This window comes from Perca fluviatilis, chromosome 21 (genome assembly GCF_010015445.1).
Source record: "Perca fluviatilis chromosome 21, GENO_Pfluv_1.0, whole genome shotgun sequence".
Classification (NCBI taxonomy): Eukaryota; Metazoa; Chordata; class Actinopteri; order Perciformes; family Percidae; genus Perca; species Perca fluviatilis.
In genome coordinates, this window is record NC_053132.1 from 17,289,512 (window position 1) to 17,304,538 (window position 15,027).

At 39.8% G+C, this 15,027-nt stretch overlaps 3 protein-coding genes across 3 annotated transcripts; 2 read left to right on the forward strand and 1 right to left on the reverse strand.

Moving 5' to 3' along the window:
- Window positions 1–369: 369 nt before the first annotated feature.
- Window positions 370–8,457, reverse strand: cog7 (component of oligomeric golgi complex 7). Its single transcript, XM_039788286.1, has 17 exons — window positions 7,816–8,457; window positions 6,494–6,642; window positions 6,099–6,215; window positions 5,646–5,814; window positions 5,455–5,537; window positions 5,204–5,326; window positions 4,853–5,051; window positions 4,638–4,765; window positions 4,337–4,491; window positions 4,048–4,164; window positions 3,739–3,804; window positions 3,386–3,572; window positions 3,101–3,241; window positions 2,839–2,922; window positions 2,557–2,671; window positions 1,493–1,636; window positions 370–1,326 (listed from the first exon to the last, which is right to left on the reverse strand). Exons 1-17 carry the CDS (start codon window positions 8,054–8,056, stop codon window positions 1,160–1,162), a joined length of 2,385 nt encoding a protein of 794 aa, XP_039644220.1. The 5' UTR covers window positions 8,057–8,457; the 3' UTR covers window positions 370–1,159.
- Window positions 8,458–10,458: 2,001 nt separating this feature from the next.
- Window positions 10,459–12,082, forward strand: LOC120551591 (myeloid-associated differentiation marker-like protein 2). The gene has a single exon (XM_039789080.1). The coding sequence runs from the start codon at window positions 10,574–10,576 to the stop codon at window positions 11,474–11,476; it is 903 nt and encodes a 300-aa protein (XP_039645014.1). The 5' UTR covers window positions 10,459–10,573; the 3' UTR covers window positions 11,477–12,082.
- A 1,783-nt stretch (window positions 12,083–13,865) lies between these two features.
- Window positions 13,866–14,612, forward strand: LOC120551641 (myeloid-associated differentiation marker-like protein 2). Its single transcript, XM_039789138.1, has one exon. It carries the CDS (start codon window positions 13,866–13,868, stop codon window positions 14,610–14,612), a length of 747 nt encoding a protein of 248 aa, XP_039645072.1.
- The last annotated feature ends 415 nt before the right edge of the window (window positions 14,613–15,027 follow it).

Here is a 15,027-nt window from a genome sequence, read left to right on the forward strand (position 1 = left end):
AACTAATCTATTCCGCACTAATATTGTAGTTTAAAATTGTGGGAAAAAACTTTAAAAGACCCTTGTTACAGTAAAGTATTCTATTTCTGCATGTATTCCTTTGACAGTTGACTGTGACAGACATGCCAATTTTCATGACTTGAAGGTGTGAAATACATTCAACATCAGTAAAATAAAAGAGGCTAAAACATGGCACCTTTGAGTCATTGGACACACACAGTTCGACCAATGTGGGATTGCGAAAGAAGGATTTAGCAGAAAAGCTATACATTTATTACACTAGACGGATTACATTACAAACTCATTCAACCCCCTCTATTATCCAGTGCAATAAAAATAGATTGATCAAAAGTAACACAATAGGCTCCATTTTAGTGTTATGTCAATGTTTTATGTACAGATTTTTATGATACTGCATGGAGAAATATAGAAGAATGTCCACATGAAGAATATTCATATTGTCCAGCCCAGACTGCAACCAGAGAGAGAGAGAGAGAGAGAGAGAGAGAGAGAGAGAGAGAGAGAGAGAGAGAGAGAGAGAGAGAGAGAGAGAGAGAGAGAGAGAGAATGCTCACCTTCATTTCTGAAGTCAACTGCTGAATGTGAAGCTCAGTTAACAGAAAAAAAATACAGCTATATCTGAAATATTACCTTAATATAATTTAATATCACAGATTCATTATATTTGTATGACAAATAATCAACAACAAATATCAGTCCTATAGATTTTCAAATGCTCTCACACATCCCCTGACGTACATGTTGTTAGTTCCTCTATAGATGCACCAGCAACAAAAACAGCAACAAAAACAACAACAACAAAGCAGAAATTAAAGATCTCTGGTCAAGGCGCTTTGACTTGAAGGCATTATCCCCGTTGATCATTCAACGCCACATTTAGCTCAACAATAATCAGTATTAAAAAGTCTGAACCACCCTGATTTCAATCTCTTAACATTCCCATAAATGCCATTAGAAATGGACAGGACTATAATCCTAAAACGCTGCAGCCACAAATTTGAGACTTAAAAAAGGACAGTAACATGTAAACCAGCTACTATTGATGTCACATTCTTCGTAGTTTTCAAACATGCCTGCGAGTCCCAGGTGCCGCTCTGAGAGCCACTGTACCTACAGTCCAGCTTCCTCTCCCTTGGTGTTAGTAGTCGATGCACCGGACAGCAGCAACGGTGGAGGCCAGCCGACGAGGAAGCAGTTTGGCCGTCTGTCTGTAGTCTTCTGGCTTGGCCCTCAGCAGGGTGACGATGTGCTGCAGGGTGCGGGAGGGCTGCAGGCCCAGAGCGTCCATCACGTTGCTCAGATAGTCTGTGGAGCAGGAACGGGAGTCATCAGTACACATTAGCTCGACTGGGAGTCACGTTTCACTGAATTGTTCCTTGTGAGCATTAATGACAGTGTCGTTGCTCTGCTTAACCATCATAAGTAATTTGTAACTGCGTGTGCCCGTCCGGCGGCGTTCTGGTTACTGTACCGATATCCGTGGCCAGCTGTTTAGTGGAATGGATGCTCAGTTGGGGAATGAGCAGAATGGCATCACAGTAGGTCTGCATTGTTGCCCGAGCGATGGAGCCCAGCCAGTAGTCTGCGGTGTTGTCCAGCTCGGGAAGGTCATCACCTGAGATAGGAGGAAGGTGGTGTTTCCAAAGTGAGTCAGTTTACAAAATTTAAAGACAAGGTGTGAGGATAGTGATGTAGATACTTTTTTTTTTTTTTTTACAGAATGGGATTTAATATAGAGTGTCAGGGGCAAAGAGGAAGCTGGAGATGGAGGATAAAGGATAAAATGATGTGGAACAGAAAAGGTTGGGAAAAAAGTACAGTTGCATGGCACATTTGCACTGATAACAATTTGACCTCTCAGCTCTTTGGCTTCACGATAGATCAGTTGTCTTAATGTTTAATGTCTTGGATGTTACTTTGTCGTGTATCTCTGGGTGGGTTATCCTGCTTCAATCACCATTTGATTGAAATACTACCAAAAACTGATTTACATCAAACTTGCCCTATCTGGAACGCCCGGATGGCTCACCTGGTTGAGCGTGCGCTCCCCAAAAAAAGCTTGCGCTCTCTTTTATTTCTTTTTTAATGCTGCATCATGCTCTTGGGAGTTTATAGAAACATTTTAATAATAAATACAATCACAGATTTCTAACTGACCCAGACAACCTTCCGTCTACCAAGCTAATGTTTGTGTTATGCGTGTATCAAATTGCAAATTTTTGTTTTTTTGAATTTCCATTGCCATGGTTGTAGTCCAAGAGGATTAATTTGACCTTTAACTTATCTGTTTTCAAATAGAATATTCATATTAAGTTGGCACTGCTTTTAATTTGCAAATCAAATATTTATATTTGCTTCTTTTGTATCATTACAGAAATGATATACAAATCGGAGGCTTAAGAAATATGACGGAAGGGTTAGTGGAAGGAAAGAAAGCTGAAATAGTGAAATAAAGAGAGAAAGGGGAACGGGGGGGAGGGAACAAATATGTGAAGTGTTAGATTGAGAAGAAAATCAGGGTTGATGACCAGAAACCTTGCTCTGGAGGGAAAGGCAGCTTCCCAGCATGTAGGGCCATCTCTAGTGCCGGGTCCTCCTGAGTCACAAATGGCTCCAAGTGGAGAGGCAGAGACATCAGGTACTGCCCTATCTGGAAGGGACAACAGTAATACGTGAATATGTACAAAAATACTGCTAGTTTGACTTCATCTTATGAGGACAGTGCTGTTGTTTTTTGTATTGATCTGCACTGCCCATATGAATCATATCAATTGTAATTAATTGATTGTCATGACCTGACAGCCAAACCTGACTAACATTTGTAATGTATTCTTGCGGTGACAGGCTGAAATTAGGCAGGTCCTCCGTGTAGCTCTCTCCAAAACCAGGTGCCTCTTGTCTCTGAACACAAACAAGATGCAGGAAGCAAACAGTATGAGGTGAGATTAAAGTAGACACAGTACATCCAACACTTAAATGCACATGAGGAAAGGCGGTCCAAAAGCTCTCAGCAATGCACTCGTTATCGTGCTAATCCCTATAACAAATCAGATCATGTAGTAACTTGACACTGAATCACCTCCATCTTGGAGATGAGGCAGAGCTGGTGTTTGATTTGCAGGAAGACGGAGTCGAAGGCCAGCTGGTTGGCCTGCTGATTGAGTCTGATCAGAGCTGCTCTGGGCTTTGCTAAAAGGCTGGAGTTACCTGTGCCCTTCTCCTGCAAGATAAGGGGAAAGAGATGCATATTAACAGCTGCTTTACAAACCACCTGATAACATGCAACAGTAGAACAAGTGTCAGTTCTCTTCATAGGACAACAACCAAATCTATTCTCATTCTGACACCAATCCCTGCTCCATACCTTTAGGGAGTAGAGGACTTCCATCAGGCTGTTGTATTCAGCCATATTTCCTCTCTGGAGGTAGTTGTATTCCTGCCAGGGGTTCTTGGTGGCGCTCTTCCTCTCTGTGGAGCTGGCCTCCTGGATGCCCGCCAGGCTGCGTGGGCTATACGATTCTGACAAGTACTTACCTGCAGTGCCCAGGATCCTATGGGAAGGAGTGATTGTATTCAGAGAACAAATGCAACTCCTTTAAATCTGAGATTGTGCCATATTAATAGAGTGCCCCATGAGTTACATCCATGTCAAAGGGAAAGTTTTAGGGCGAAACAACTAGAACAAAATGAAATATAAAGTATAAACATCCCTCTTACTTGTTTGACAGCTGCTGCTCAAAGGCTCCACATTGTCTAAGCAGTTCTCCACAAGTGGCAATAATCCTGCAAAATCAAACAGGAAACTGTTCATCTATCCATCCATTTTGGCCCTATGCTTGCACATGGTGTTTGTTATGGCCAATCACAGAAGTCAACAACAACAAAGCACCACTCAGGTTAAGGCTCAGGCTATTCCTCCCAATCATCCTCCGCCAGGTTTCTCCATCGTTGCCTACGGGAGAGGGCCTTGGTCCGACAAGTATTACAAAAATCTGTCCTGTGCACTGAAATGTCAAAAACATTAACCTGACGGAGTTCTGGAAGGCCGTCCAGTCCTCCTGGAAAACAGATGAACTTGGCGTATCCTCCAGTTTACACTTCTTCCTGATTGACTGCAGTGTTGTAGAGAAGTCCGACACATACCTAGAACAAGCACAATGTTAAAGCTGGCTACAGAAGTCAAATAAAGTCATGTCTACATCTAGTTAAAAAAAAAAAAAAAAAAAGTAGGCCATTTTTTTTTTCCTATCATAAAGCAAAGTAATACATCTTATGTGGCCTATGACTGTTTTGAAAATAAAGGACATTTATTTACTTGGTGAAGAGGGCTTTGAGGGCTTTTAGGAGGCCACACACGGCCAGTCCATCACTCAGTTTGACACAGCGGTCCACAGCAGAGCTGGCCAGGCCAAACAACTTGCCAACCGAGTGGCTCAACTCTTCCACACAATCAATTACCTCCCCATGCTCCTAAAGACAGGAGAGAATATAGAGCTTGAAACAAGGGGCAGCACAAACAGAGGAAATAAAAGGTTGTGGCAAGGTTTTAATAAATCTATTATTTTGTGTGTGTGTGTGTGTGTGAGAGAGTGTGAGTGTGAGTGTGTGTGTCTAACCAAGGGTACAGCACTGATCTGGATAAGGAGGTGAGCTTCCTCCAGATCTCCATACTGCAGCTGATAAGGTTTGTAGGGGTCATACAGCGCACAGACCAGCTCATTCACCTTCAGCAGATTATTCTCACCTGGGGAGGAAACACAAGACAGAACATAAGGACCTAACTTCACCCACATCTGAAGTATCTACTGTCACGTCTTGTCAATGTACAGACCTAGGTGGGGCAGCATGGCGGCCTCTAGGCTGTGTCCGAAGGTGGACGTGGTGTGATGGAGTTCGAGCAATGTGTCGAGGCGCTGCTCTTGGGCAGCTCGCTCCATGGCTGAGCTCAGGCACACGGGGATGGATGGGACCATGGCTCCCAGAGTTTGGATCAGCAACACTGTCACCACCTCATACGGGTTCTTGAACACCTGTTATAGTAGGTGATATGCAAAAAATTAAAAGAGCATTCTGACTGACTTGACATTATTATTATTTTTTTTTAATTACTGATCACTATCCAGCCCTTTCCAATTGTGTGTTAACATTGTTGGATCGATACTGGGTCTGTGGCATGTCTCACCTGGCTGCTCCACTGTAGTTGAGAGTGCCAAGAGGAGAGCAAAGTGTCATAGAATTCGGACAGCTGCTGATTCAGACTGAGCTCGCTCTGAGAGAGATCCTGCCAAATGCTCACCAACTGGCCCTGGAGACGCCAAAACAGACGGTCACTCACAAATGGACATTAGAGCATTCCTACTCCAAACAGGTAAAACATACGAGAATATGATTTTGTGATGGCTTATTAAGGTAAAAGAGAGCTGTGGCACCGACCTTGTGACACTTGTAGTAGTAGGCAAAGAGCTGTGGCATTCTATCTATCTCTGTGAAGACTTTAACAAACAGCTTGGCTTGGTCTGCAAATAAAAAATGTGGAAACATTCTGGAAGTATACCACTAGAAGTGAAGTACAGTGAACAAAGAAAGAAATTGAAGTTGGAATTAATATTGAAGGTTCTTCTTACCTATAGACATGGAATTAAAAGTTGCTACTATTTGTGGGCTGGCCAGGGCCTCCAGTCTGTTCTTGAGAGCCTCCAGGTGGACACACTTTTCAGAGTAGTCTGGTGTGTCCACCAACATGGCCAGACTGTTCTGCATGCTGGTCAGCTTCGAGGAAATTACAGCAAAGTCCTGGAAAAGGAAGAGAACATATTTTAGATGATGATAATGTCCACAAAGTATTATCTTAATATTCTATCATCATTTGTTAGACGATAAAACAAACTAATTACCCTGCATCAGAAATATGAATATTCCAATGTCATATTTTTTTAACTAAATTGAATCACTTAAAATCAACTGCCTAGAAAAATGCTTGAGTCTGTGAGAGGCCATTGCCTTAGTGTCTTGCACACTTCAATTGGAACTATTCCTCGAACATTCAGGAGTCCCGTGGTGATGTCTTGCATGTATACCTGTGTTTTGAAGGTCTCCTCAATGTCTGCACTCAGTGTGCTCCATTTGTCCGCCTCCTGCAGAGCGTCAGCTGCCACCTGCATGCGGCTCTTCACTTGATCTATCTCCACCAGGACCTGGTGATTAGGAACCACACAATATAAAAGTCATACCTAAGAAATATCCTGAGAGCACCCTGCACATTTTATGCCTGTCAGGCTCTGATAGATCACTATTATAGTGCTTATTGTCAAAGAAATTATTCTAATGACATAACGTTCGGTAAACACTCAGAGTCAATGTAGATTTGTATCTTTGTTTTACATGCAGTACATGATTTGTGAACCATGAATCTACTTCAAGTATGCATATGCTATAGACGGAGTAATGACATAGCGATTTAACTAATGCACACCTGCATAGACTGCACAGTGTCTTGCTCAAACTTCTTGATGTCTTCCTTGACCAGAACCATTTGCTCCTTGAGGAAAGAAGCCTCCTGTTTCAAAGCCTCCACATCTCGCAGCACTCTGGGCATATTTTGCAGGGCTTGATTACTGCTCTCTACACATAAAAAACAAAAGTATTTCAGTTAATGGACTTAACAAGAAAAGTATAACTTTCATAACATGATATCACAGCAAAAAACTAACTTTGTTTGGGTAAAACTTAATGCTGCTCCTAATAGATTAGTGTGATTTTGTACAATCCTCTCTACATCTTAGATGTTTCATTGTCACCAAAATGCAAGTAAAGTATATACTATGCTATACAATCAGTTGCCAGTTTATTAGGTAAACCCAGTTAAAATAAATGCATTCTAATAAAACATTCCTGCAATATATCCTACCTTTGTGAATGTTGGATTGTTCTTTTTGTTGAAATTTTTTTCGAGGTGTTGATTCAACTGACAGGTGTTTCTATAATTTGGGTGTATTACAGTTGAACGTCACCACACAAATAACATACTCCAAAATGATCACTTAGTTGAATCATAAAACAGTTTCAACAAAACATGAAGGGATAATGTATCACATGACATCATTAGGTTTAGCTAGGTGTAGGCCTACCTAATAAATGGCAACTAAGTGTAATGACTCACAAACAATGCTGTCCCTGAATGAGCTTGCTTATTTCCCTATCCATTTAGGCTTACCACTTTTCAGATGATAGGTCTGGTATTGCCATTATGCCATCATCATGTAATCTGAATTGCTGCAAAATCACAAACTATTTCTCGAGGTTGCAAGAAAAGGAAACAACTCACTAGTCAGTGATACAGGCCCATCGTTTAGATTGCATGCAGCTAAGTCCCCATAAACAGAACAGTTTATGTTAAAGTTGCCACTTTATGAGCTAATACAGTCTAATACCACAGCATTAGCAAGAGGTTATAATGAAACTGTTTTTGAGAGGTGTTGATTCAACGTTATGGTCATTTTGGACACTGTGTTTCTGTCGAATTTATATTTAGGGGTGTTTCTAATATACAAGTCTACCCTCACTGAAACAAAAAGGCTGGACAGAGCATTATAAACAGCCTTCACTATAATTAATACAATTCTACGGAGTAGGTAGAGAGTAGTAATGCAGAGCTGTTGTATTAAGATTTAGCTAGGTGTACAGAAACCGGAAACTGGGTGACAGCAAGAGAAAATACACTTTGTGCAGCCGAAAGAAAACACCTTACAAACTGTTAACGTGGTGTTAAAAGCAAAACGTCATCAGTTAACTTACCCTCAATGGCATTGTTGACTTCCTGGATGAACAGCTGTAGTTTCATGACCAGTGTGGCTGCGTGTGTGTCTGCCTTCCCCGGCGCGTCTTTCTGCACCACCTTGAAGGCGCCGTTCACCCAGTCTTTCACATCAAAGTCATCGTCCAGGAATTTGGAGAAATCCATTTGGCCTCTATACTCCTTCACTAGTGCAGAGCGGTGTTCAGTAAAACTCTTGTGGTGCAGTGCAGCCTGTGTCATCGACCCATTGCTAACGTTGGCTAGTTTTTCCCAACCAATGGCTTCGACACGAATATAAAATAAATAGCCCAAGAAAACGAAATTATCATTACAACTAGATATAGTTCCAACAAGGCGACGGCTTCCTCCAGAGTTGTTTTTTAAATGTTGACGTCTTTAAAAGGAGAAAAGTAAAGACATATTTCTAAATGTTTGATGCTAACACATAGCAGTGCTACCAACACTTGACAACAACTTCCTCTTTGTTCTTTCGATTTACCTTCCCCAGAAACGCGCGCCAGCTCAACAAACTGACCTGCTGAATACACAGCTTGTCAACAGAACGGAGAACAATTTCGTCAACAATATGGGACAATTTGTGTGTTTTTAAATGAAGATATATCACAAGTGGCCCCCGAGAAAAAATAAAGGGGAAGACATAAAGCTGAAGCAAAGTATAGAAGTACTGCCGATAGAAACAACGAAGCTTGAAGCAGTGTCACAAATAAGTATATCCGTACAGAAACGTAAACCGATGTTATTGCAATACCTTCATGCTGAATTAGTGACAAATATTATATATATATATATATATATATATATATATATATATATATATATATATATATATATATATATATATATTATATATATATATATATATATATATGATCTGGGGAAGGGGAAAACAGCTGAACTGTAGAGTTTTATAGAATGTGTCTGGACTTTAAGAAGGGACATATAGTTTGTACATTTATGTAGGCCTATTTTCAGTGGTGAAATGTAACTGAGTACATTTACTCAAGTACTGTACTTAAGTGCTAATTTGAAGTACTTGTACTTTACTTGAGTCTTTTCACTTTCTACTTCTACTCCACTACATTTCAGAGGGAAATATTGTACTTTTTACTCCACTACATTAATCTAACAGCTTTAGTTACTAGTTACTTTACAAATTAAGATTTTGGCACACAAAACATATATAGTTTATAAAATACAATGTTTAATTATAAATGTAACTAGGCCTACCCAACAATATATAGACCTATGACACAATTGGCAGAACTGTTTGGATCGTTTCCAGTTTCCAAAATGTGAGGATTTTTCTGCATTGAGTACTTTTACTACTTTAAGTACATTTTCCTGATGATACTTACATACTTTTACTTACGTAACATTTTCAATGCAGGACTTTTACTTGTAACAGAGTATTTTTTACAGTGTGGTATTAGTACTTCTACTTGAGTAAAGGATCTGAATACTTCTTTCACCCAGGGGCGGACTTTACCCTTAGGCAAAGGTCGGCAATTGCCTTGGGCCCCAAGCTACCTAGGGGCCCCCAAATGCCCCATTAACTTATGCTTAAGGTTTTTTTTTTTTTTTACTTTTCGCAAATTATATATTTCTAAAACTCCATTTGCGAAAAATGGCATGAAATCATTAGTTTCGCAGACCTCACTACATTGGACTATTCCATTATCTCACTTACTGCGCATCTGCGAAAGTGACAAGGCTGTAATGCGCCAAAAAAACGGAGAAAAAAAAGTGACAGACAAACAGAGTGCGTGTGCAGAGTGACAGACAGTGTACAGAGTTGAGTAAAAATTAAGTGAAACTACCCAAGTGGTGCTGAAAAAAGGAGGAAGCAAAACTCTTTTAAAAAAATTGCCGAAGTTAACAAACTTTGTTGTGATGCCCGCCGCTGACAATGACAACAACGCTACAACCCATGCTACAACCACTATTTTAAACTGTAAGTTATTTTTTATTAAAATGATGACTCCATAATTGATCACTTATTGTCTTTTTGTTTCTTCTCACTTTAGTAACACAAGACAGAAGTCCACAAACAACATGTAGCAGCAAGCAGATCCATATAAGAGATATTATCAGAGAGCCAACCAAGGTAAATGACAACCAATGGCAGCTCTTCCCTATAAAAAGACAATACATATTATTGTACAGAGACATTTTTAAATACAATTTTACAGTGGATGCATCTGTTAAACAGAATTTTTTTTCTTACAGATGCAACTCCAGATGTCTAGACATCATTGCTGTGTGAAGACTGCTGAAGAGAAGTTACAAGTAGGACTTTCTTAGAAAAATAAGGATTGACAAAAGTAGGGAAACAAGAGATGTAGAGGGCCCCATGTCTGTGTTTGCCTTGGGCCCCAAAATGACTAAATCCGCCCCTGCTTTCACCACTGGCCTATTTGTAAAATGGCATTTGACAGCAGGAAGCGATGGACACACAGCAGAGGTAACTAATTAGTCAGGGAGCCAAAGCAGATCTGCTTTTGCCGTGTCTTGTCCTCACTGATGCCTCTTTACCTATAGTATACTCATTTTGGTTATTTCATATCAGCAGACATTTATCACCACACACAGTCAGTGTCATGAATAATATGCAAACCTGAAAGGCAGTAAAAGACCACATGAAAAGTGGAGCTGGACACACCTCAACCAGTTTGGAGCAGCTGCCTGCGAGGACATACATAACAGTCATTTTAACTGCTCTTCAGCTCATTTAAAGAGATGGGAATAATTGATGATATTAAGGACACATTGTCCAAGGCTGTGTTTTCTCCTTCTACTCTGTTATCCGGCCGAGGCGGGCTGCACATGGCCCAGATCATTCTTTCTGTGGTTACCTTTGTCTTGGGTGCCTTCAGAGGAGGGAGCACCCATACCTACTGGAACTATGCTATGTTCACCTGGGCCTTCTGCCCCATCATGACCCTCATCATCACCATTATTGAGATGTTTAAGCTCGATGTAATACTCAATTTGTTTTGCATGGACTGGGCTGACTTCACCACTGGGATGGCCATGTCCTCTACGCTCATGACCGTCTCTGTCGCTATCACTTATGCCAACTTCTATGCCTGCCTGAAATGGCTATGCCTGTACGGCTGGATAGTGAGTATATTTGCTTTCTTGTGCGCCTTTGTCTACACGCTTGAAGTGGTGAAGGACAAATTCCTGGACAAGAAGAAAGGGAGCTACCTTTCTGCTCTGCCTGGATTCTGGAAGGTCATGGAGGCCTTTGTGAGCTGCATGATTTTTATCTCACTGACTGGTTACAGAGACAAGCCCGCTCTGATCTTGTGTATTATAGCATATGCCATTCCTTTCCCCATCCTCCCTCTAATCATAGCCACCAACATCCTCAAGAAACTGAAGAAGTGTTTGCCCTTTAACCTGGATAGGTTTGTGTTTATATTTCTGGTGATCTCTGTTGTGCTGTACATATTTGCTGCTATTATGTGGCCCATTTTTATGTTCAGAAACAACCCTCGACCCAAAGACTGTCCACCCAGCTTCTGTATCTGGGCCATAGAGTTTATGGTTGCATTTTTTACCTATGTGAATCTCATTCTTTTCACACTGGACCTCATTTTTACCCTGCTTGGTATCTGTGACTTTAAGCGCACATAGTGGTGACTTCACTCCTATCGTCCTATCATCTTTTTTTAGTTCTTGTACTTGTTAATCTGACCCATACAGATAAAAAAAAATGGTAAATGCTGCTCAACATAAAAAAAAGTGTGTATGTGAGTTAAGTTTTCTAGCTAATTAGAGGTTTACTTTATTAGAGGTTTTAAATTATGCTTTTAAAGCCTAGTCTGAAGTGAGTGAACTGTGCCATTTCTGCCCTCAAGTCACATATTCAATATTTGGGCGCATGTAGCAGAGTGAACACAGTCTCTATTGGAGCAGAAACAGCGCTGTGGCTGTACACCAATCATGTATTGGGGCTTTAAACATCCATTTCTGATCCCACTTAAAACGCCAGCCCTAAAAGGTAGTCTACATTTTTGAAACTCAATAATTCAAACATTAATCTGTTTATGTTTCAATGTAAAGTTTAATGTGTGGTGTATAATTAAAACGTGAATTCAGCTCTATTCATTTGTTTTCCACTGTCTGTTTTCATATTTCTTAATGTGCTGCCGTGAAATATGAACTGTATATGGCACTGCCAATGAATATTTAAAGATGTAAGCTGTGTTGCATTACATTTGAAAATGATATAACACATGAATGAACACACCTGTGTTTTCTGGGATCTGTCAGCAACAGACAGATGAATACCAAGATGGAAATAAAGTGACGCTCTTGAAAAAAACATATTTGTGACCTTATTTTGTTTCTTCCAATACTAGATGAAAAGGCTTTTAATTAGAGAAGACATATGGATGCTAAGGAGACAGGGCGGTATTGAATTGTCAGTTTGCAATTTTATTTAAGGTTAAATCAAACAAACACACTGATTCAAACTACCATGAGCTTAAAGATTGATGAGGTGGAACTAGAAAGGGTGAATGAAATTAAATTTCTTGGAATAATATTAGACCACAAATTATCCTGGAAACCCCACATCACTCATGTTCAATCAAAAATGTCCAAAACAATAGCTATATTACATAAAACCAAGTATTTTTTAAACAAGCCATCTCTGTATATTCTGTATTGTTCTCTTATTGTTCCATACTTTTCTTATTGTGTTGAAATATGGGGGCACGCCTACACCACAAATATAAAACCTATTTTTATTTTACAAAAAAAAGCCATAAGGATAGCCAATCATTTACCGTATAACGAACCGACAAACTCAATATTTTGCAAATTTAAAGCAATAAAACTTTCAGATTTTGTCAGTCTGAATACTGCGGTCTTTATGTTTAAAGTCTACATGAAAATTTTGCCTGAAAACATATGTTTGTTTGAAAAACGGGAACAAAAATATAACCTAAGAGCAGAGTATATGTTTAAAAAACAAATGGTTAGAACAAATTTTAAAATGAATACGATTTCGATAAAAGGGGTCGACTTGTGGAATGGTCTCACCGATGATCTTAAGAGGAGCAATTCCATTCATTATTTAAAAAAACAGTTTAAAACATCAATTTTTGTTAAATATATGGTGGGCTAAGACAAACTGTTTGTGATTAAGTGCATATGTCTGCAGGTATGTATGTATGTATGTATATATGTACGTATATGAGTATATATATATATATATATAGTATGTATACATGTATGTGTGTATGAATACACGTTTACGCATGTATATTGTTTATGTTTAAATTCTGATGGGTAGATGTTGTTTTGTAAAACAGGGTAGGTGTAATAAGCCACGGCTTCAGCCTATATCTTTTCGGTTACCACCCTTGTTTCTAATGAATTTGCTGTACATATATTATGTTCTATGTTCAGTAACCAAATAAACTTTCATTCATTCATTCATCTGGTAATGGTAAAATAAATACATGTGTTTATTTTTAAGCATATGATCCTGATAAGACAAAGGTAACATAAATGAAATATAAGAAGATAACAATTAAATAAGGAGTAAATGTATTTTTTGCTTGCTGGATGAATTACAAAATAAACAAAAAATAAATATTGACATGCAGTGACATGCAGAAAAAAGTCTATAGAGACAGCATGCATGTATATATTTAACACAACATACTGTGTATTAGAAATGGTCGAGAGCGAGTCTCCTTCCCCTTCAGACATTCATGGAACACACACTGAGCAATTCATGAATTTGGAAATTTGAATAGTGGGTAAGACATGGCTCTACCTCAATAAAAGGATCCAACAGCAGCAGGACAAGGAATTAGTGTTCACACTTAATTCACCTTGCAGAGTACTGGTATAACAGAACAGACTTTTCCTTCTTACTTTTTCTTCAAGATCTTGGGTTCCTAATTTGAGCCTCATGTGTGGTCCATTCAAAGGCTGTCAGGGCATTTTGCGCCTCCTGGAAATAATCTTCAGCGCTTTATCTTTCATCGTTGTCATCTGCAGAGGCCGGATGGTGAGTCCATGGGGTGTCTGGTGTGAGTTTGTCTGGGTGTTCTGCATCATTGTGCCCGTGGTCATCACCGTGATGGAGGCCAAAATGTGGCACATCCTCCTGGCTGCCTTCCTCCCCAACTGGGCTGACCTGACGTGCGGGCTCACCAGCCTGTGTGCTGTGATGATCACCTCAGCCACAGTCATCTTTGCAGCCGTGTTTGTCTGCCTCTCCTGCTTCGTCAACATCCTGTGTTTCCTCTTCTCCCTGGTTGCCACCGTTGTCTTCCTGATTGATGGTGCAATGCAAAAAAAGCTGTGTCCGAGCGGCTACCTATCCAGCCTGAGAGGAGGCCTCCGCACAACAGAGGCCTTTATAGCGTGTATTATTCTCACTGCTGCCGCTGACCACTTTGTAAATGGCGAATGGGCCTTTCGCCCTTTTGGGATGATATGCAGCATCATTGTGTTTGCTGTTTGCCTCCTGGTCACCGTGGTCATCATAGTTCTCCATCTGCTCAAGCTACTGCAGTGTCTGCTCTCATTCAAGTTGAGTGTGATGGAGCTCGTGTTCAACATTGTGGCAGTGCTGTTGTACCTGCTCGCTGTCATTCTTTGGTCCATATTTGGTTACAAACGCTACATGCACAATCCTTACATCTGTCAGAAGTGTTCCTATGTAGACATAAATACTGTTACCATTGGAGCCCTTGTCAATATTGTCTTTTACATAGTGGACCTGGTTTTATCCTTTAAATCTCGCTAGAAATGTATACATAACATGTACTTGTAGATGAAGATAGAAACATTGATTTGCTTGTTGTGTGGTTTCATTTCTTGAGAAGTTCATTCTTTGATAAAATATTCAATGGACAGTAGATGTTTATACAGTATGTACTGTATGTTATAGTGAATTATTATATTGCTTTTTAAATCTGGCCTCAAGTCACCAGGTGACAATATGATTTAAAAAATGGATGTTTGTCCTATTGTTTTGCGTTCTTAATTCTCAAAAGTTGTTAACAAATAAGTGCCTGAGATATGCTTTTATTTTTGAGTATTTCTTGTCAAATTAAAAGTTCTAAAAATGTGTATAATGTATAAAAGGCATTTGAAATAATGTCTATGAAATGATGAAGAAAAGCTGTGTTAAACCAGAGTGGATAATGTAGTCTCCCTCG

Coding starts and splice junctions, on each gene's coding strand:
- cog7 (XM_039788286.1), bottom strand. CDS start 8,056: ATGACACAGGCTGCACTGCACCACAAGAGTTTTACTGAACACCGCTCT. Junction 3,573..3,738: donor GAGCAGCAGCTGTCAAACAA/GTAAGAGGGATG, acceptor TCCTTCCCATAG/GATCCTGGGCACTGCAGGTA. Junction 2,923..3,100: donor GCCTCATCTCCAAGATGGAG/GTGATTCAGTGT, acceptor GTTTGTGTTCAG/AGACAAGAGGCACCTGGTTT.
- LOC120551641 (XM_039789138.1), top strand. CDS start 13,866: ATGGTGAGTCCATGGGGTGTCTGGTGTGAGTTTGTCTGGGTGTTCTGC.
- LOC120551591 (XM_039789080.1), top strand. CDS start 10,574: ATGGGAATAATTGATGATATTAAGGACACATTGTCCAAGGCTGTGTTT.